This window comes from Callorhinus ursinus, unplaced genomic scaffold (genome assembly GCF_003265705.2).
Source record: "Callorhinus ursinus isolate GAN/ISIS: 27379988/994484 unplaced genomic scaffold, GSC_fseal_2.0 scaffold13, whole genome shotgun sequence".
NCBI classification, from domain to species: domain Eukaryota; kingdom Metazoa; phylum Chordata; class Mammalia; order Carnivora; family Otariidae; genus Callorhinus; species Callorhinus ursinus.
The window spans coordinates 46894092-46916407 of NW_027397075.1; the positions used below are offsets into that span (position 1 = coordinate 46894092).

The 22316-nt window shown below is 51.7% G+C and overlaps 1 protein-coding gene across 6 annotated transcripts in view; it reads right to left on the reverse strand.

The window, feature by feature from the left end:
* The window catches only part of VASH2 (vasohibin 2), a 39946-nt gene extending 18049 nt beyond the window's left edge, over positions 1–21897 (reverse strand). Inside the window, exons 1-5 of one of the 6 annotated variants that reach the window (XM_073900198.1) lie at positions 21760–21897; positions 20665–21124; positions 11593–11681; positions 6823–6879; positions 5984–6058 (exon numbers count right to left, since the gene is read on the reverse strand). In XM_073900198.1, the coding sequence (XP_073756299.1) occupies positions 5984–6058; positions 6823–6879; positions 11593–11681; positions 20665–20940 (497 nt within the window). In that variant the 5' untranslated portion in view covers positions 20941–21124; positions 21760–21897. Of the gene's footprint in view, positions 1–5983; positions 6059–6822; positions 6880–11508; positions 11682–20664; positions 21125–21356; positions 21482–21759 lie in introns of those variants that run through there. The other 5 variants (XM_025877807.2, XM_073900196.1, XM_073900197.1 and 2 more) reach the window with 5 other exon arrangements.
* Positions 21898–22316: the final 419 nt, after the last annotated feature.

Consider the following 22316-nt stretch of genomic DNA (forward strand, 5'->3'; position numbering starts at 1 on the left):
TCTTAAAAAAAAAAAAAGAAAACCAGACTGGCTGATTATCTGGCAAGGAAGGCGTCAGAACAGGTCACACCTGCCCCTCATCTGCTCCTCTCATGGCCCCTAGCACACCCATGCCAACAGCCTTGGGTACCACACAGAAAGCCGTCTCCAGCACCTGAACCAACGCACTTGGCATCACAGATTGGCTTTCTCCACTTATCAGCCCATTTGGATCGAGCAACCCAGCCTCCTACCTTTGTATCAGTTTGGGACCAGCTACCCCACAGAGGCAGCGTCATGTAACTACCCCACTGACTCCACACACGGAGCGCTGGACAAGAAGTACCACATCCTTTAGCCCATCTCAAAATCCCAGGATAGTCCTGGCAAGGACCCAGTATTTCTGGAGAGGGAGGTTGAAAACTCACGGTGTCACTTTTCTGCTGAAAACCTGTGGTGACTCCAAGGAGTTTCTAAGGTAAATAATAACCCAGGTGCTCCCCATGGCAGCCGGTGCCTGGTAAGTGCTCAGTCAGCGGATATGGTTCTCCACTCTCTGAGAATCTGTCTTTGCCATTTCTTGCCCCCACTCCAATGGACTTTCTACACAGAGGCCAGAACGTTCTATTCAAGCTAAAATGTGGTACGTGTCAACTCTTCTGCTTCAGTTTTCCCTGTCTCTCATCTTCTTCAGACTTGGTCCAAATCCCTTCCCAAAGTCCTGCCACAATTCAGTCCCTGCTCATTATTCCTTTGTCCAGTTTCATTGCCCCCACACCCTGGACCAGCACATGGACCCGCAGTCAACCCAAGACATTTTTGGAGGATATGCCGAGACCATAAAGAATCCACTCCTGTGCCCTTGGCACATATATTCCCTCATAATGGGAAGTCATATATAACTGGAAGTCTTAAACGACTTTTAAATGACCCTCACATTACAAAGCTATGAGACCAATTCAACAAAATGCCACTGCACATACTCTGCACCACATGATGCCCCCTATTGCAGTAGAACTTCTCTTATGGCTTCACTCACACATCAGCCTTCTCGTGCAGGGGATTCGAACCTGGCAGAGGTCTTCGGGGTCTCGTAAGAATCATGAGTGAGGACGGTGTGGGCTCCCTCTCTTTATACCGGCGGCACCCCGACTAGAACAGCCTCACTGCTCTCCCCTCCCTCCCACCCCCTTCCCCGACCTTCCTCAGTATGAGTTAAGTACCCCTCTCCAACTCAAGAACCCCTGTAGCACTTGCTGCTTAATCATCCAGTGTTGTCATTGTGTATTTGTTTGCATCTTGTAGGCGTGGGAGTAGTGTTTTGCAGGCTGGTGTCTGTCCCCGGGCTTAGCACGGGCCTGGCGCACCGAAGTTCTTCGTTAATGCTTGCTGCAAGGATGACCCTCCATTGTGAGGACACCTTCCTTAGGCTTAAAAAGACTGCCTCAGGGGCGCCTGGGTGGCTCAGTTGGTTAAGCGACTGCCTTCGGCTCAGATCATGATCCTGGAGTCCCGGGATCGAGTCCCGCATCGGGCTCCCTGCTCAGCGGGGAGTCTGCTTCTCCCTCTGACCTTCCCCCCTCTCATGTGCTCTCTCTCTCTCTCATTCTTTCTCGCAAATAAATAAATAAAAAATCTTAAAAAAAAAAAAAAGACTGCCTCAGTGAGGGCCAACCCAGGTACCCTTAAAAGAAAGAAGCTAACAGAAGCCAGCCCGAAGCCCTGAGGTCAGCCCTGTCCTCTTCCCTCAACTTAAGCACAGATGGCTCCTCGCTCTAAAAAGTTACCTGTTTTCTCTTCACTTCCTCCTGTGAGATTAACTGGCTGTAAGGGAGTGAAATCACAACCTTCGGAGCCCCCTGACGTCCATTCCTGCTTGTTTTCTGCGGTAAGTTCTCTGGGGTGGGAATAAGGGCATTCCTCAGTTGTTTCAGACAGGAGAGCAAGCCCTTACTGGGTGCGTACGTCGTGCGCCAGGCAGCCTGCAACGCTGTGGAGCCAAAGATGAAGAATGCCTCCCTTCTCTGGAAGCCTGTCGGGGGAGACAGACTCAAAATGGACAGAACACGAACAGTATGGCAGCTCCTCAAGAAAAAAAAAAGAAAAGAAAAGAAACATAAAGAGTTGCCATATGATCCAGCAACTCCACTTCTGGGTGTGTGCCCACAAGAATTACAAGCAAGGACTCGAACAGGTACTTACTTGCACAGACCATGTTCACAACAGCCAGAAGGGGGACGTGCCCCAGGTGCCCCCGGATGAGTGACCGGATAAACCGAATGTGGCGTACGACATACAATGGAGTGTTATTCTGTCTCAAAAAGTTAGGAAATTATGACTCGTGCTACAACACAGAGGAACCTTGAGGTGAAATAAGCCAGTCACAAAAGGGCAAATACCGTATGATTTCACTTTCTGAGGTATCTGGAGTAGTCAAATTCAGAGAGATGAAAGTAGAATGATGGTTGCCGGGGGTCAGGGGGGAGGGAGGAAAATGGGGAATTAGCACTCGATGGGCGTGGCATTTCAGGTGGGGAAGAGGAAGTTCTAGAGACCGCTGGTGCCCGTGCTTGCGCGACCACGTGAATGTTCTCAATGTCCCTCAACTGCGCCTTAGACATGGTTAAAATGGTAAATTTATGGTCTATTTTACTGCAATTAAAAAAAAACACACATTCACAATACATGTACGTCAAGCCACTATGCTGTTCACCTTAAACTTACACAGCGCTCTACGTCCACGGTGTCTCGGTCAAACCGAAAAGAACCACCCCAGCGTGATGTGTGCTGTGAGAGAGGCAAGCCCCGCACCCCCAGGGAGAGCAAAGAGGGCACGCGGTGAAATTAGTCTTGTGGGACAAGTAGAGTCAGCCACGTGGAGAAGAGGGAGGGAGGAGGGGATGTCACAAGTCGCCATCGCTAGGATTTGTTCCGTCTTTATGGCCATCAGGAAAGCCATGGGACCTGGAGCAAGTGGGCACAGAGCAGGCAGGGACAAGGAAGTGTGGCTGAGGGCGGGGAAGCGGCCTGAGCTTTTCTAGGGATGAGGGAGAAGCCTTGCTCAAGCTCCTGGAAGATCCGCCCAGCATTTAACCCACGTCTAATTACAAATCTGTCACCTGAATCAGCCATAGCACTTTAGTACAGTGATTAAGCCCCTTCATGGTCAGCGAGGCCCCCTAAACTGCTGCCAGGATTTGGAAGATGAACAAAAGGTCTCTGTCTCCGGCAGGGCTGTGCAAGTGTGCGCACGCACGCATGAACTGAAGCAAGAGCAAACGAAGGGGCTCTTCCTGAATGAATCCTGAACTCTGGACTAACGTCAAATGAGAGAAGACAAGGAAGGACAAGATGGGGGGCTTGGGCTTCCAAGCAGCAGCTGAGTTGACCTGTTGCAAAGTTGTTGAGGTGCCACTTGTTTCCCAGGACCCGCAGAGGGGCCTGTGGGCGACACAGACAGATGACCCAAGTCACGTCCTTCACTGCGCTCGAGAGAAAAGCAGGCCATAGGGATGCTGACAAAGACCAAAGAGAAAAGACAAAAGATACTGTAACTTTTGTAATTCAGGTCTGTGTTTCTTGTCTGTATCCAAGAGTCAAATCTCCCTGAGTTCAGCAGTGCGAGCTCCATTCCTCCACCCTTCCCCACCTTCTCGGCACTTCTCTGAAACGTCACACTGGTAAGAACAAAGGAAAACCGAGAGCACACTGTCCTCTGATTTGGACAGGCCCAGAGGCCAGTCACAAGTGTATTCCTCACAATCCCAAAAGAATTGATTAATCCCAGTAAACCTAAAGTAGTGCTTGGGTTTATACAATAGCGCAGGGCCGTGGCTACTGTGTAAAGCGAGATGGCCTCCGCCCAGGTGCACTCAGACCTCCGTCTGCAGAGTCTGAAGGTAGCTGGTCCACCCAGGGAAGGGCCTGTGCCCGTGCTTTCCCTCACTGATCCCCCCCCCAGCAAATCCCCAACAGCTGCGCACCCCCATTAACCTCGCAGGAGGCTCTGCCCCAACAGCTGTGGCGGACCCCTGCCACAGAAGGGCCCCCGGAGCCATGTGCAGCCTCCACCCCGTTCTGCCCTCCGGCGGGGCTCCCCAGGCACACATCTCATCTCCTTTGTGAGGAGCAGGGAGGAGGTAGGACGGAACTGAGGGGGAAGGGCCACAATAGGGCTCAAGCTGCCATTTTCCAAATGTCAGCCTGGGCACCTGTGGACAGTCTCTTTCAGACGAGGCCGGCCGGGGCCCTGCAGACTGCAGAGGGCCACGAACTCCCCTTCCCGTGAACGTGTCCAGGAGACCAAGCCCACAGACTGCATCTGTCCTGCTGCTCCCAAGCTGATTCTGAGCCACCGGCCCTTCCGCTGATGTCACGCTAGCCTTTCTCTCCTGGGTTTCCTTCTAGCTCTCTAACTTCCCTTCTTCTTCTCTGTCATGGGCTCACCATGTCCAACTAAACCCAAAAAGGGTGCGCTGTCTTCGCTGAACTTCTCTTCTCACTCCTTCCACAGCAGCCTCCACTCCCTAAACACTCGCAGCTCCCCAATTTCTATTTCCCGTGCAGAGCCCCCTCCTGAGCATCATGCTCTAAATACCCCACCCTGACATCCTACCCCACCCCACGTCTCAAATTGAACATATTCAACTCTGAACTCCCCTCCCCATAAATCTGACTCTCCCCACAAGCCCTTCCCTTGGGCTGCAGCGTACTTATCCAATCTCAGTTTTCCAAGCCGGAAATGGGGGCTCATTGCCTTGGTCTCCTCTAACTCTTAGAGCTAATCAGCCCACGGGTGGTGTTGATGACCCCCCGCTCCTTCCTCCACCTTCCCGGCTACTGGGCCCAAGTATCTCACCTCTCAGTTGCCTTCATCACTGTATTGGTTGACTTCTTCCTCATCAACTCCTGCACTCAGTTGGCTTCGAAGTCCTGGAAATTCTATCTCCTTGATGTCCCCTCACCTCCATTCCCCTGGCCAGGACCATGGTTCAAGCACCACCATTTCCCTCAGGGAGCAGCTCCTAACGGGCTTTGCAGATCCAGCTCCTTCTCCCGTCTGCCCTTCCATCTGCCCGAAGAACCACCTCTCTAACACACATGCCCGATCGTGTTGTGCCTCTGCTGCTGATCTTTCACGGAGGCTGCCCTTGCCTTCTGGAGGAAGGTCACAATTCTCAGCACAGCACTCAACAACCCACCTGGTCTTTCCTGGGACCACCTACCAAGTTCATGTCTTGCTGCGTCTCCTTGGTCACTGTCCCTTCCAGCCATCCACCCCAAAGGACCGCAAGTTTCTTTGCTCTTCTAACAGATCATATGCTCTTGCCATCACAGCTTTTCTGGACCATATTCCCCACAGGCTGCGTCTCCTTGGTCACTGTCCCTTCCAGCCATCCACCCCAAAGGACCGCAAGTTTCTTTGCTCTTCTACCAGATCATATTCTCTTGCCATCACAGCTTTTCTGGACCATATTCCCCACAGCCAGAAGTCTGGCGGAAAATGGAACAGAAAGTATGGGAGAGCCCAGACCCTTGTTTCAGCTCCACATTCTGTGGAGTTAAGACTCTACGCCATTGCTTGGTCTCCTCCGCAACCCACTCTTAGAATTTTCCCCAGAGATGCGTTTGGATAATCCCATTTCCCCTTGACTGTCTATCCTGTTGCAATGCCAGATAAATGCAAAAAATAATGATACATGTTCTCTCTGCAGTCCCTCTAAGTTGGAAGTCTCCTCGTGACTAGTAGATCTGGCCTGAGATCTGGGCCTGGTGCAGGCTGCAGCTAACAGCTTACATTGACAATGACCAGGGAGCCAAACTCTGATCTGGTTCAACTCTAGAAGGTGAAAGTTAAAGAGAAGCATCAGGGGGAGCTTGACACTTTCCCCAAGGAGACCACGGGCATCATCTCTGTGAGTCTAGGACAACAAAGGCACACTGGGCCCCACAGTGAGGCCACCAACTATGGAGTAAACTTGAGCAAACGTAACTTCAAGGATACATGCCCAGGATGACAGCTTCAAGGCATTTGATGGGCAAGGACTCCCGAGTCATTTCTTTCGCTGTTTCCATTAACCTGTAGGGTAGAGCACAGCAAAGTATCTCAGGACTTATTTAGTTATGCAGTCTGTCTGTCAGTCAATCCATCAGCGTGCCTGTCTCCACACCAGGTGCCATGCAGGTTTATAGAGTGAAAGGGGAGAGCTCGCTGTGCAGGATGGAGCCAAAGCACATCTGGACCCGGCAGAACTAAATTCCTAAATTCTCCACTCCTCTCTCCAAGCATTAGTTCCGGGAGGTTAGTGCCTATATGCCATGGCATTCTCTCGTTGCCCTAGGACAAGGGGCATTACAAAGAGCAAGTAAAGGAGACCACATAAAACAAACTTCAGGGCCACCTGGGTGGCTCAGTCGGTTAAGTGTCTGACTCTTGATGTCAGGGTCGTGAGTTCAAGGCCCTGCATCGGGCTCCGCGCTGGGCATGGAGCCTGCTTTAAAAAAAAAAAAAAAAGATACACTCTGAAATTGCATTGCCAGAAAGAAGCCTGAAACTGTGTGGCACTGGGCATGGAGCCTAGTCAAAAAACAAAAACAAAAACAGAAACCAACTTCACAGGCCTCCCGCACCCCTGTAAGAGTTAGTCTTCCCCAGAGAGCTTAGCTATCAGAGTGGCCCAGCCCCTAGCCCCACCGCCAAACTGGCCCTGGGGCACCCCCACCCCCACCCCTTACAGACCAGGACGTTGGAGCAGGGGATACAGGGATAAAGGGTGGGAGAGGGAGTTGACAGCTTTCGAGTAGGAGAGGGGTCCCCTGGCCCACAGATCACGCACCACTTACCCACTCAGCGGTCTCATTTTCCTAATTTCAAAGAACTGGGTCCCTGTATGATTGTATCTGTGTGAAGTATGTAAAGGGAAAGTGACAGAAAACTCCAAAGGTCCCAGTGATCCAGCAGAGGAAGCTATGCATTGATTTCTTAAAGTGAGGAGGAATGAAGAGTGAGGGACTTTCTGGAAAGTGCCCAGTAGCCAGAAGGTAGCCAAGAGCCTCTTACTCCTCACTGTGTGCCCTGAAAATCTAATTTCTAACTTAAGCTTCAAAACACCTTGGACCTTTATAATAGCTACTTTCAATCTGCTCTGTATTCTGTTTAGTTGAAACCATGTCTTAATTCCCTTATTAGGCTACAAACTCCTTGGGAGTTAGGACCATTTATTCATTACCTTTATATCACCCACAAAGCCTGGCACAGATCCAACATACTCCAGTTAGCAAACATTATTAAATGAAAGAGGAATAAATGAATAGACAGGTGGACAGATGGATGGATAAATGGGTGGATTGGTGGAAGGGTGGCTGGCTGAATGAAAGGAAGGAAGGTTGAATGGAACGGATGGAATGCAAAGGTAGGTGGATGAATGGATGGACGGACGGACGGACGGAAGGAATTGATGGAATGAGAAAGTGGGTGGATGGATGTATAGATGTATGGATGGATGATGGATGGAAAGAATGAATAGAATGGAAGGGTGATGGCTTGGAAGGGTGGATGGATGGATAGACAGTAGAGGTGGGTGGATGGATGGATGGATAAATGGACGGAAGGAGTGGATGGAATGGAAAGGTAGATGAAATGGAAGGGCGGATGGAGGGACGGGTGGGTAGGCAGGTGGGTGGCCAGATGGGCAGATGGACGGATGGAAGGGAAGGATGATGGATAGAAGGGTGGAAGGATAGCAGTAGGGCTCCTCAATAGTGCAGTCTCTGCAGCAAAGTTTACTGTGGAGACATCACCTTCATTTCACTGGACCGACACTAGACCATGGTTACTAAGTTTGAGAAGATGACACTATTACCCACAACTTGGGATTTAGCTGGTTGCCCAGAAAGTGTCAGGGACTGGCAAGCCAGCACCAGGTCATTCTGAAGGAGATCAAAGATTCCCTGATGCGATGCTCTCGGAGACTAGATCTTGATTTTTTTCAGAGCCTAAAGAAAAGTTGCTTTACACATTTCTCTTTCCTGCCTCAAACAAAATTCTATAGAAAAAAGCACATGTTGGGAAGGTGCTCATGAATCGAGAACTTGTAACCCTGGCAGGGGGTAGGAGAGTAGATGTGTGACCCTAGAGTGGTATAGGCAGTGGCAGAAGGGGGCGCTGCACACCCTCCCAAGGAGGGTTAGGACCCCCCTCCCCCGTCCCGCTACCCCCGCCGACACCTGCGTAACAACTACTGGAGGGTGTGGGGTGGGAGGTTCATTATAAGGAGACTCTGGGCTCCGCCCCCTGGAGATTCGGATTTCAGGCCATGGTCCTAACCCTTGATGTCATTCAGAGTCACACTGCCTTGGACTGTTGTGTTGGAGGTTCCAGGGTGAGAGCCAGAAGATGATTCTAACAAGCTCACCAAGCTGGAAATTATCAGCATGAGCCATAAGAAGAGCCCATCACAGTATATAGGCTCTTGCCCAGCTTTTGAAAAATGCAATATAAAAAACCTTAGAGGGAAAAGAGAAAAACGAGGGGCTATGTATCCTCACTGTGAAGAGATTTTTTTACTTGACCAAAGATCTCATTCAAACAGTGAGATTCCTAGTAAATTTATTTTTATTTTATTTTATTTATTTATCTGAGAGAGAGAGAGATGCACCGAGAGAGGGAACACAAGCAGGGGGAGTGGGAGAGGGAGAAGCAGGCTTCCCGTGGAGCAGCCTGATGTGGGGCTCAATCCCAGGACCCTGGGATCACGACCTGAGCCGAAGGCACACGCTTAACAACTGAGCCACCCAGGCGCCCCGAGATTCCTAGTAAATTTAAAGTAGAATTCAGTGGACAAAAATGCCACCTGTATGCCTTTCTTCCTGTTCACAGATCCAGTCTATACACCTAGTGTGTAAAGTGAGACCAACCCATGATAAAGTAACAAAAAATTGCCTGGCCTTCCATTCTCAGTTCCTTACTGTTATGAGCCCCAGAAAGTGAGCTGGGGGGAAGGCCTATTGTAAACATTGCCTTCAGAGTGAGATACTTCCTAAGCCCGAGCTGACCCTCAGAAGGCCTCTCCCCATGTGGCAGAGCTCAGGGGGCACCTGTCTTTCTGGAAGCCCATGCAAGATCAGCATTCCTGATGGCTGACACTCTGAAGCTGTCCGAAGGGAAGGCAGGATTTATCTTTTCATGTCCCCAAAGGAGCACGTCTATAGTGAGGACTAGCCTGGTAGCCAAGCATGTGTTACTGTGTCCAGGACAAAGCCGTAGGAAGTTCCAAAGACCTAAATACAGGCATACCTCCTTTTATTGCTCTCCACTTTACTGCCCTTTGCAGATACTATGGTTTCTTGTTTTGTTTTTTACGAACCAACGATTTGGGGGCACCTGGATAGCTTAGTTGTTAAGCATCTGCCTTCGGCTCAGGTCATGATCCCAGGGTCCTGGGATCGAGCCCCGCGTTGGGCTCCCTGCTCAGCGGGAAGCCTGCTTCTCCCTCTCCCACTCCCCCTGCTTGTGTTCCCTCTCTCACTGTGTCTCTCTCTGTCAAATAAATAAATATAATCTTAAAAAAAAAACACACGAAGATTTGTGGCAACCCGGCATCCAGCAAGTCTGTCCACACCATTTTGCCAACAGCATGTGCTTACTCAGTGTCTCTGTGTCAGATTTTGGTAATGCTCACATTTCAAACTTTTTCATTATTATTATAATGTGATATGGTGATCTGTGATCAGCGATTACGACTTATGAAAGCTCAGAGGATGGTTAGCACTTCTTGACAATAAAGGCTTTTAAATTAAGGTATGTAGGTTGCTGTTTTAAATATGTCATTGCGCGCTTTCGATGTGTTATTCCAGGTATGTTATCAGTTAGTGTCAGCATAACTTTTATGTGTATTGGGAAACCAAAGAATTCACTGGACTGGCTTTATTGCCATATTTGCTCTCTTGCAGTGGTCTGGAACTGAAACTGCAATGTCTCCAACGTGTGCCTATGAAAGTCTGGGCAGAAGAGAAAACAGAGGTCACCCTCTGCCTTCTCTGCGCATTGGCTCCAACGGCCAGGTGACCAGGGGCACGATCCCAGCAGCCTGCGGCGCTTTCCCTTTTCCAGCCCTCTTTGCAGTCAGTTGATCTAGGTCAGTGACCATCGTTATGGGTCAGAGAAGAAAATGAAAAAGCAGATCCTTCAGGCAAACTGTGAAAATTTGGCTGAGAACATGTTGTAGGGTTTATGGAAGAATGAGCAAATGATGCATATTTGCCCCTATCAGGGCATCCCCAGCCAGGCTCATTCCCTTTCATCTCTGGCTGCATGATCCTTTGTGAAGATCATGTGCTAGATGGAAGTGGGGAGCAGTTCTAATTTCTGTCACCTTCTAGAATGTTCTGTGAGGAGTCAGTCACACCCTTGGGCTCTTGGGGTCTAAGGCTATCCTGGCAGAAGTTTATGCTATGCTCCCTGGGGGTCCCAGTTTGGGAATCAGCACCAACAGCAGATAGCCTGCTCAGGGTTAGGGCTGTTCGCTTCACCCCCGGGGGCTGGTGCCATCTCCCCCTCTACTATTTCTTTCAGGATTCCACCGGGAAGATGCCACGCAGGGGAGTTCATCACCTGTGAAGTGGGAACTGCGAGGCTAATGAAGTAATCTGCCTACCCAAATCAGTAGCAACTGGTGTTACTCTCCTCTGGTATGCCCCCCTTCAGAGAAGACACACAAATCCACAGGAAAGATGCTTGCATATGGCACAGAGAGGAAGGGCCTCTTCTGGGGCGCGTGGGAACATGTGTGCAGTGCCCCATGAAATCCTTTCTGCTGAGTTCTATGTCTTTCGGGACAAAGGACAGAGGTCAGCAGAAAACTGACCTCTTGGACAATGTGCTGGGGGCTAGGGGGCCAACAGCTGCCTCGGTAGGGCGTCTGATGCTGGCTTAGCTCTGAGATGTTCACAGGCGCGGGCAAACGGTCTGTCCCTCCCACAGACACCTCTGACAGCCCAGCTCCCATCTGATTCCTATCCCTGAAAAAAAAAAATACCAGCAGTGGCCAATGAACCCGCCTCCTCTGCTCCTTTGTTCTTACAGTGCTGCTGGTGCGGGCCCACAGAACAGATCTAATCCTGGCTACAAACAAGCCACACGGACTCTGGCAGAGCGAAGGGCCAGAGTCCGGCTGGTCTGGCCAGGTGGGCCTCCTAGAGATTGTAAGTGGTCAGGATGAAGGCAAAAAGTGAGAAGGGAAAGAAAAAGAGCAGAAAGAAGCCCAGGAGGGAAGAGGGAGAAAGACAGACAGTAGAGGAACAGAGGAAGGAAACAAAGATGACTGGGGAGGGGAGAGGAGAGAGGGAGGAAGGAAGAGGGGCTCCAGGTGGCCACTGCCGCCTCATTGCGCCTTGCCCTCCCGGCCCGCACCTGCCTAACAGGGGAAGGGTCTGATCATTGCAAGTACATCCCCTATTATCGTGCCTTCCAGACTCACACTGGGGCATCCCTCTATGCCCGGCCCCACCACCCTTAGAGCATTTACTGACCAGCTGGGGATAGACCTGCCACCAGGCTCGAGATCACCACACCCGTCCCCGCGGGGTCTGCCCAGACCCTGGCTGGAAGGATACTGTAGTGTCTTCATGTAGTTCTGGATTGCCTGGAGCCAGTCTGGGATCGTCATCGACAGCCTGTAGTTCGGAACCTGGGGTACCGAAGGCTGCAAAGAAGTAGAGAGAGAACTCTTTATCAAGGAGATGCTCCGGGGCCCAATGTCTGAGGGCAGCCAAGGGGCTGAAAGCACATGAGAGCTGCTCCTGACAGCAGACGGCCACCTGCACAAGGTCTCCCCGGACCACGTGGTCCCTTGCCAAAGTCCTGCTTGTCTGTGTTCCCTCCATACACTCTGCCTTGGGGCACCACGGCTCGCTATGGCCCTCTGTGGGTTGTGAATGTGAACGCAGCCTGCCTCCCCATGGGAGCCTCAGCGTCGTCTCCTTGAAGCCAAGGACCATGTCCTATAGCATCCCCCACTCAGCCTGGCCCAGGATATTCACAGGGGCGCCCCACTAACCCTCACATTTTTACTGCATGACTACACCTTTTGCTGCATGGCTGGTATGACCCATTATACTCCAGGACACTACTGAATACAAGACAAATGGTGCCCTGAAGAAATGCAACATGGCGCCGCACGTGCCATCTCTCCTCAACACCACGCCCGTCGCGGCCCTTCCCTGAGTTTGGCCCAAGTGGATTAGCAAAGATTCCCCTCTTGCCATGACTCTTCCCAGGTAAGGGCAGCCCCTCTGACTCATGAACACCCCCAGCTGCCCAGGCACCTCTTCTTTTCCTTGCCTGCCCCTTGGTCAACACCCACCGAGTGTCTACAACTGAGTGCATGTTCTAACCACTGCTGGGAAAAGAAAGGAGCAACATCAGGCGAGGACTGGAAAGCGGGAGGTAAGTGCCTCTTCTCAGGAATTTAGAGCTAAGACACCAGCTCTGAGACACCGGGCAGCTCTGAGCATCCCTGCCCATGAGGCCAAGAGCAAGAACGAGCAAGGGCTTCTAATCCAGCCCTTCTCTTCCTGGGTAGAAAGGGACGGTGTGTGCTTTCTTCCCCCTATATGCTTCTCAGTCTCATAAGCTTGGCCTCCGGCGGGGCAGGGCTGTTGGTGACAGAGACACTCGGCCCCTGTGAGCCTGTGGAAAGGGGAGGCTCCTCCAGGCTTAAGCCACTTAGGGAGGAGCAGAAGGGGCCTCAGGACGGATTAGTTCATCCTCAAGCCTCGAGAACACAGGGAAAGGGAGGCCCTGGGGATTTAGTGCTCAGCTGACAGAAGGTGAAGCCGCCGGTGGAGAGACCTGGGGACAGTGCTGCGCAGCCTGGCTGAGTGCCAGAGACAGACACTGCCGAAGGACATGCCCTGGCCCTCTCCCTGCTCTCCAGGCTCAGGCCCCGCACTGAGGCTGGAGGGCGCGCTGCCCCTGGGCCTGTGGCGGGGCCCCTTCCATACTTCCACGCCTTCCACACCTTCTACACCTTTAGCTTCGGTTACTTAAAATGCTACTTGACATTCGTTTCCTCTCAGTGCTTCTCTTTTCTCTTGGCTTTGCAACTTCCTACTTCACAGCAACTGCCCCTCCAGCAGAAAGGAGACTAGTCACACGTCCTGCTTCACAGCCAAGGTGCCGAGTGTGTGTGAGTGTGTGTGTTTGTGTGAACGCGAGGGGGTGTGTGTACATGCATGCACAGCTGTTCTACAAACTACATGTTGTTTACAACATATCCACTCAAATCACAGTTCTGTCTTGGAGAGGAATTTTGGGGAGCAAAACGTTCCAACGTGACCATTCCCTCACTTGACCCTCCCACACACGCAGGTGCACGTACACACACACCGATGAAATGTATGTATTATGAAAGGTATCCTTGTATTTCTGCCCTTACAAACACTAGAAGTGTCCATCTTGTCCTTGCTTTTTGCAGTAACATCCACTGATCTACCCATACCTGGAATTCTGTGGAAGAATGCCAGAGATTGCACAGAGAAGTGAGGAGAGAAGGGGAGATGTAGGCAAACATTTCTTTAGCACCTGCTACATTCCAAGCTCTAGGCCAGAGGCAAGGGAACACAGAGACGGAGGAAGGAAGGAGGGAAATTAGACAGCATTAAGGCACACGCATATTTCTACACAGAAAAGTGCTGTTTGTGTCTATTTAATACAAAAGATGGTAAAAGCATGGGGAAATGCCTCAAAGAATCACCGGCCACCTAAGGGATCCTCAGAGGGGTGTCCCTTGGCCAGAGCCCTGCCACAGCCACACGGACTTGGTTCAGAGGTGGCTACGGGGGCCAGCCACCAAGCCCAACAGAGCCCACAAGAGCCAGATGGTGGGGTGGGGGTCAGGCAGCAGCTGGTCCTCAGAATAGCAGCCCGATGGCGCCCAAGGGCTTTTAAAAACAGCCGCCTGGTTACCTCAGGCCCGGCTGAGAGAGTGCAGGAGCTGTGGCCACATTCCCCAGGCCCCAGCTGGGGATCAGGGCTGCAGTGGGGAGAGGAGCTGAGACAGCTGAGGGGCTGATGTCATCAGGCTACAACTCACCCTGCCGTCTGGGGTAGCTGGCTGGGGCTTGGGCTGGGGGCCGGCTCCCAACCAGCACCTCAGGCTTCCAACACCCCCACACGACGGTGCACCATATAAACCACGTGGGCTCCTTGGCCGGTAAGCATGAGACCGACACAAGATCCGAGTCCCTGCTCTGTCACCTACTCGCTGTGGACCCTGTCCAGCTCCATGACCTCTTTAAGCCTCTGTTTCTTTCCTGATACAACAGGAGAGTTTCACCCACTTCAAACCTTCTGGGCTGGTTGTAAGGATTGTAGGACCTAATGTACAAAGCAGGCAACTTGGGATTGGCACTCAGCACTCTGGAAGGGTTGGCTATGTTATTATTCATCAACAATGTGTTTTTGGGATCTAGACTGGGGAAGCCTGAATGGTCTTCACTTTTCTGGAACTGGAAGACAGAATCAGCTGGGCCTGAGTCTCTGCACACTCAATGTGGAACATCACAAAGATGCTTCTCACCCCAGTGGAAGAGGAGAACATGTCCGCTTCCCCCTGGGGACACATCTTGACCATGAGCTAATATCCTTAATTCATGAACAGTTCATACAAAGTTATAAGAAAACTCTTCAGGGGTACCTGGTTGGCTCAGTCAGTACAGCATGTGACTCTTGGTCCCGGGGTCATGAGTTCGAGCCTCACATGGAGTGTAGAGATTATTTAAAATAAAAAAAAAGAAAAAAGAAAAGAAAACTCTCTGGGCTTTAATGAAAAAAAAAATGGCCCAAAAGGTAGAAGCAACCCAAACGTCCATTGACAGGTGAATGGATAAATTTTAAAATGTGGTACAGGGGCACCTGGCTGGCTCAGTCAGTAGACTGTGTGACTCTTGATCTCAGGGGTCATGAGTTTGAGCCCCACATTGGGCACATCTTATTTTTTAAAATGTGGTATATACATACAATGGAATATTATTCGGCCTTTAAAAATGACATTTTGACACAAGCTACAACATGGGTGAACCTTGAGGACATGCTAAGTGAAATAAGCAAAACATAAAAGGACAAATATTATATGATACCTCTTATACAGTCGTCCCCCTTTATCCACAGGGCATACGTTCTGAGACGCCCCCCCAACAGATGCTTAAATTGGCAGATAGTGCCAAACTCTATCTATACTATGTTTTTTTCCCCATACATACATATACCTATGATAACGTTTCATTTATAAATTAAGCACAGTCAGGAGATTAAAATAATCAATAAAATAGAACAAGTATAACAATGTACTGTAATAAAAATTACGTGAATACGATCTTTCTCAAAGTCTCTTATTGCAGTGTACTCACCCTTCTTGAAATAGGAGGTGATAAAATGCTTACACAATGAGATGAAATGAGGGGAATGGCGTGGGCATCGTGACCTGGCGTTAGGCTACTATTGACTTTCTGACCACAGGTCAGAAAGAGGATCATCTGCTTCCAGACGGCAGGTAACCATGGGTGACAGAAAGCATAGAAGGTGAAACAGTGGAGAAAGGGGGCCAACTTTATGAGGCACCCACAGTAATCAAATTCATACAGACAGAAAGCAGAAGGGTGGTTGCCAGGGACTGAGGGGAGGGAGGAAGAGGGGTTAGCATTTAATGGGTACAAAGTTTCAGCTAGGGAAGAAGGAAGACTTCTGGAGATGGAACACAACAGTGTGAATTACTTAATGCACAGAACTGTACACTTACAGGTGGTTAAAATGGTAAATTATGTTATGTATATTTTACCATAATTTTTAAAACAGTCATGAAAAGGCAATTCACAAAAGAAGTGAATAAATATTTGAAAAAAAATTTCAAGCTCACTAATAATTTAAGAAATGCAAAGTAAAGGGGCACCTGGGTGGCTCAGTCAGTTAAGCGTCTGCCTTCAGCTCAGGTCATGATCTCAGGGTCCTGGGATAGAGCCCTGCATCGGGTTCCCTGATCAGTGGGGAGTCTGCCTCTCCCTCTCCCTCTGCCTACAGTCCCCCCTGCTTGTGCACACTCTCTCTCTCTTTCTCTCTGATAAATAAATAAATAAATAAATAAATAAATAAATAAATAAATAAATCTTAAAAAAAAAAAAGAAATGCAAAGTAAAACCACTGCAAAATGCCATTTTCACCTCCAATTAGTAGAGATATTCTGAAATGTGGACACCTAATGCTGATGGGGATGCTCTTATAAGGCACGATGGGAACATAAATTGGTACAACCTTTTTATAAAATGCCCATGGCACACTTTTTTTTTTTTTCTCCCTGACGGGTCCTAAGAGTCCCTCCTCATGTTATTTTCCTGCCCTGTTTCATCTGAAACCCCAGCCTAGATTTTCCATGGCCATTCCCCTCAAGGTTCCTGCCTCCTGCCTCCTGCAACCAGCCCCTCAAGTCACAGCCCAGCTGATGAAGGCGGAATCCAGAGGGAAGAGATCAAAACCAGCCTCTCTACACAGGCACTGTGCCTGTGGTCTGGGGTTCGGGACCCTGAGAGGTGGGGGGCAGGAGGTAGGAGTGGGCCAGATGGGAAGATAGTTGTTCACGAATAATGCAACCAGCCACAGGGAAGGCTTCTGTGGTCAGGCTCTCTCTCATCCCATTCTCAGCAAACACAATTACCTGTCCAAAGAATGCAGGGAGAAATGACGTGAATGGACATAGGTGTGTAACTGGCATCCCCATAAGCAAGAGAAGGGGAAAGGCAGAAAAGGAAGCAAGGAGGCAAGCCAGAACACTCGGCACCAGGAATCTTTAACAAGAAAGAACTAAGAGAAAGCAAAGCTTTTTGCCGTCCCTGCTCTGGAAAGTACAGGTGCCTGTGCAGACACACCAGGCAGAAGAATCTTCTCTGGCAACTTGGAGAAGGAGCAGAGAACATCACTCATGAGCCTAGGATGGACCCCAGGCCTCTGCATCAGGGGCAGCCAGGAACCTGCTGAAGGCGGCCTGGTGTGGAGCTCTCGGGGTCTCAACCTTGGGCCAAGCAGGAAGGACAGACCATGGTTCTGAATCGAGGACACAGGCAGGAGTGAGCCGCCTGCGTGAACTAGCAGGGGGCAGGAGTGGGCTCTGACTGCAAACTCTCCCCCCCACAGTCTCACACTTCTCCGCTCAGTCAAAGCTGAGTCCTCTAAAAGTGAATTCTTTCCCAATTTAGAAATGACATGAGAATGAGGCACAGAAACACGGGGTCTTTAAGAAACTATTGCTGCTTCCTGCTGAATCCATTCTGGTTGCCCCTTGGAGAGTCCAGCTCAGCCAGTAGAGAAGCGGAGGAGCTGTTTCCTAGCACACCCTGCTGGTTTTTCTGGGCCAGCCACTCTCTCTGCTTCTCCCTTCTCTTCCTCTATCATCCTCCAACGACTGCTGCTTTTTGGTACTTTCTCTGAAAAGCCCCGGCCTTCACCTAGTCAGCTGCTAGCTTGGACCCAGTAACCACCAGAGGCGAGGCCTGCAGTCACACATTTAAAAGGAGGCTTGCAGAGGAGGTGAGCCCCGGACCCCCGAACCCCCCACCCCCTGCTCCCGCCCCGACAGGGGCACCTGGACCTGTGGGCAGAACTTCCATGGCTGCTCACAGAATGTCCTGCAAAGAAGCATCATTCAGTCCTCCTCTTAAACCTTTGGTACCTTCCCCTGTCCTCTTTTGCTTCTTGGTCTATATTCAATTGCCAAAAAAGGTTAGCCTCCCTGAAACTCTCCAACCCTCTACCACCACCTGATACCCCTCTTCTGTACAAAGTCCTCAGCAAGACACTGGTTAAAGGAGAAAAGGACACAGACCCAAAGGAAAAAGTCTGCCAAGTTGAGTGCAAGAACAGCCCTTGGACCAGAGAGGAGCAGCCCCTGGAACCAGGAGCTGTTTTGAAGCTGTTTCCCATCTCAGGACCTAGGTAGGGGTCAGGGGTTGGGGAATGTCAGGACTTGGGAGAAAGGGATGCCGAGATGGAGCTGGGGTGGGGGAGAGAACCAGCTAGTATGATGCAATGTAAGAGAGAGAAATGTTAAGTTTTTTATTTAGGTTCAAAAAGCCAAGGTCCATGTTTAGCTTGGGGTTTTCCTGGCTTGGCAGGAGTTCTCATATGACTTCAGGTTACTGTGAAAAGATAAGACAGTGTGGCTGCTATATAAAAAAAGGGAACTTTTTTTTTTTTTTTTTTTTTAAAGAACGCAGCATTCAGCCACAATTGTGGAAGCATCAGGTACAGGTCTCAGGGAAGAGTAAACTGTGTTCTAAACCGCTCAGACAACACTGAGAATATTGTGTTTCATATGTGCTTATTTCAGAGGGCTGACTGGTGACAAACTAGCAAGTGTCCTAGAAAGAGGGGGAGGAGAGTGCTTAGATCTGGGAACTGTGACACTAAGACCCAGTGAAGGGAGATGCATGAGGACAAAGAACTCAAGGAAGATGCAGAATGATGGAAGGTCACGGCTCTGAGGGCTTGTTCTAAGTCAACTCTGTTGTCTCATTGGAGACTTGGAGACGTACAAGTCATATCATCAAGGGACTGAAGAGTTGGAAAGAAATTTATATGAAATCTGGACTACTCCCATTTTACAGATGAGAAAACTAAGGCCAGAGATTTTTTTTTTTAAGTGAGTGACTGAGGCCACAAAGCCAGAGGTAGCACAACCCGGACTAGAATTCAGTCCCTTGATTTTTACTCCAAGTCCCATCCTTACTCCAAGAGCACCGTGTTGTAACATTCTAGGGAGCTATGAGTAGCGAAGGAGGTAGATATGTGCTGCCATGATTCAAAGAGCAACACAAGAATCTGCGGGGACGTTGGGCTGAAGATGAAGAAGGAGAATTTCTGTGCCACCGAAGGAAAGAGTTTCCCAACCACCAAAACCCAAATCTGGCCAGGCCCTGGGGCCAGCTGCCCTGTGAGGTGATGAGCCCCCCATCCCCACGAGGTCTCTGGAAAGAAGAAGGGATTCTGCTGAGAGGTGGGAGACCAGTCTCCACCAAAACAAACATTCCCTGATTTCCATGGAGGAAAGGGGTCCCCCCACACAAGGCCAGGAGGAAGATGAAGCCACAGTTAGAAGCAGGGTCAGCGGTCAGGGGGCTGAATTAGAATGGCAGCATGGGACAGCAGGAACAGGCCTCTGCCCCCTGTGGCCACCTCTCTTCCATGCTTAAAGGGCTCCCAGGTCCTCCTTGGGCACCTGGGTGGCTCAGTTGGTTAAGCGACTGCCTTCGGCTCAGGTCATGATCCTGGAGTCCCGGGATCGAGTCCCGCATCGGGCTCCCTGCTCAGCAGGGAGTCTGCTTCTCCTGCTCCCCCTTCTTGTGCTCTCTCTCTCTCCCTCTCAAATAAATAAATAAAATCCTAAAAAAAAGGGGGGGCTCCCAGGTCCTCCTTAAGTAAAGCAAGGCTCACTCAAATAAGGACAAAATCTGAAGTCAGAACTACTGGCCAAGACCAGTGTTGTTCTCATGCTCAAGGAAAACCCAGCAAGGTAATTACAGCTGACACTGAAGCAGGAAAGATCCTCGTTGGGCATAATGAAGATCTCCTTGACCTGCTGTAAGAAAGCACTGACTGACTTCAGCAGGAAGCGTCCAGGCTCTGTCACTCCCCCCAAGGGCACACACAGCTCTCTGGCCTGCAGGGCTCAGATGCTCAGGTCACCAAATGCTCCAGGTTGGGGATTCAGCCAGATGGCCTTTCAGGTCCCAGGTCTGGCATTTCTAGACCAGCCCAGGAATGTTCTCAGCCACATCAGTGTCCCCAGGGGACAATGGAAACCATCTGCCTTGCCATAACCCCCAGGCTCTGCAGCATTTCTCTGCAGCTTGCATTGTGAGGTCTCATAGAGTGACCACCACACATCTCTCTCCCTCTGTCTTACTAACTATATCCTCAGCCACCAAACTCAGTCTGCTCACTGGCTTCTCTCCAAGGTAGAAAGAGTTTCACTCCTGAACCTCTTTCTCTATCCAGTGAGACTAATGCATCATGTGCACTGGAAAGTCCCTTTCAAGCAATAGCCAAAACTCTTCTTTTTCTTCTTCGAGCGCAGATAAGCTGAGAAAAGAGACAGTTCACTGCTTTGCAAGTTTCAGAGGTGAAAGTCACTGTCATGAAAAAAAAAATTGGCAAAAAGTCTAGAAATGATTCACGCTGAGAAGTCTGACTGGTTGATTGCAAAATTCATTCACAGCCTGATAAATCATTTGCAAGGGAGAGACAGGGGAGGACTTAGAGTCTCCAAAGACGAAAAGTAGGGTGGGATCCCTAGGGGGGCCTGTGCATTTGCTGGTGTTACCTGGTGGCTACAGCTTTTGCTGGAGGAGGATGTACATGGGGGTGAGCAAACAGAGTTTGGCTGGAGATTCAAAGAACTCTTGGCATGGCCAGACCACACAGTCCCAGGACAGGAAGCCCTCTACCTCTCCCTCCCCCATTTCTAAGGCTTCCAAGACAAACATCTCTATCAAGCAAAGGGGGTGAAGACCGGCCGGAAGAATGGGGAGCATAAGGGAGTTCAGAGCTGGACCAGGAAAATGGACATGGCCACTACTTGCTACGCAGACTGAAGCGTTCCCATCGTTGCCCACCCCACCCCGTCCATCGAAGCCTCTGACCTTTGCCAAGAAGGTGGCGTTCCTGATGGCGCCCACCATTTCTCCCCCCTTGGGGTGCACCTTGGCCACGTGCATCCACATGCGCTCCCAGGTGTGGCTGTCGATGGGGAAGCCGCTCTTGTTAACGTGAAACAGCACCCCGCCGTCTTTGTCCTCCTCCTCCGAGCCCCCGCTGGTGGCGAGGCTCACGGGCCGCGCGTGGCTGCTCCGGGACCGGGTGCCTTTGGCGCCTTTGGGGTGGGGGCAGCGGTGAGTGTCGGCCGCGGAGCCGGTCATGGTGGGGCCGGGGCGGGGTAGGGGTGCGGGGGACGCGCTGCTGCGGCGGCGGCGGCGGGGGGCGTGTGCGCGCGGGCGTGGCGCGGGGATCAGCGCCCCGCGGGGACGGCCTTCTCCATGCCTCTGGCTGCCGCAGGACGCGCGAACCGGGAGCGGCGGCTGGAGCTCCGCTTACCGGCCGAGCCTGAATCAGTGGAGACACAGCACACACCACGGGTAAGTGGACACCAGAGGAACCGAGGCGGGGGCCACTGTGTCCAACGGCGGTGGGGCCTCGGAGTGGCCCCGCGTCACTCCCCGCTCCCCCCACCTCCGCGGGCCGACAGCCCCCCCCCCCCCCAGCAATTGCACACGAGCTTGCAGTCATGCAATTCCCGAGGAAAGCGACTCGAATTTTGCCCCAAAGCTTCACACACCCCTAGACACCGGGAGGGGGAATCCAAGGAGCGTGGAGGGTGCGGAGTGGACGGGTAGGGAGAAGAAAGACAGCTCGTGCTGCGTGAAGGAGCAGGAGGTCCCCGCAAGGCTCCACGCATTCCTTGGTGCCAGATGTGGCGGAGCGCCAGCCGAGCCCAGAACGTGCCGGCACGTGAGCGCCCAGGCTGCCGCGAGGGCGCAGCAGCAGCCTCGGCTTGCAAAGGCAGCCCTTTTTCCGCCCGGAGGGCCTCCCGGAGCCGGTGGGCGAGGGTTGGCTGCAGCCCCCAGGCGCCGGTGCAAGTGGCTCCACCCGCCCCTCTCCCCGAGTTCCAGCGCCAGGCACCCTGGGGACTGACTGCGGGCGGGGCGCGAGGCGGGCGCGCCGCAGCTCCGGGACCCTACCTCCGGCCGGCCGGCCTCATGGCCGCAGAGCTTCTCCGGGCGGCGGGGGCGGCAGGGGCGGCGGGGGCGGCGGGGGCTGCTGCGGCGGCTGCGGCTGCTGGGCTTGGGGCTGCTGGGGCTGCTGGGGCTGCTGCGGCCGTCGCCTCATTCCATGTCCCATTCTCGAATGTTATTCTGTGACATATAACCGAGTCACCCGGGCAGCCGCCGATGTTCCGGACGCGTCCATTGGCCACCGCAACAAAGAGGGGCGGGTCCCGGGCTCGGGACTCTACAACCGGGAGCTCCGCGACGCTCTGATTGGCTCCGGGGCTTCCCGGGCAGGAGGGGAGAGGAGCAGGGGGAGCTGGGCGGCCACGCGAAATCCGATCGCTGTCTTGTCCTGGGAGCCCCGCGGGGCTGGAGCGTTTGTCCATGGGACTTAAGACCGAGTTTCCCCAGGGAGGGTGGCACTGCGAAGGTTTGCAACTGTGGGAAGCAGAGGAGAAACAAAGCCACCCAAGAAGTGACCCCGAGGTATCATAGGGCTTGTCCTTAGAACTTCGTTCCCGGAGGAA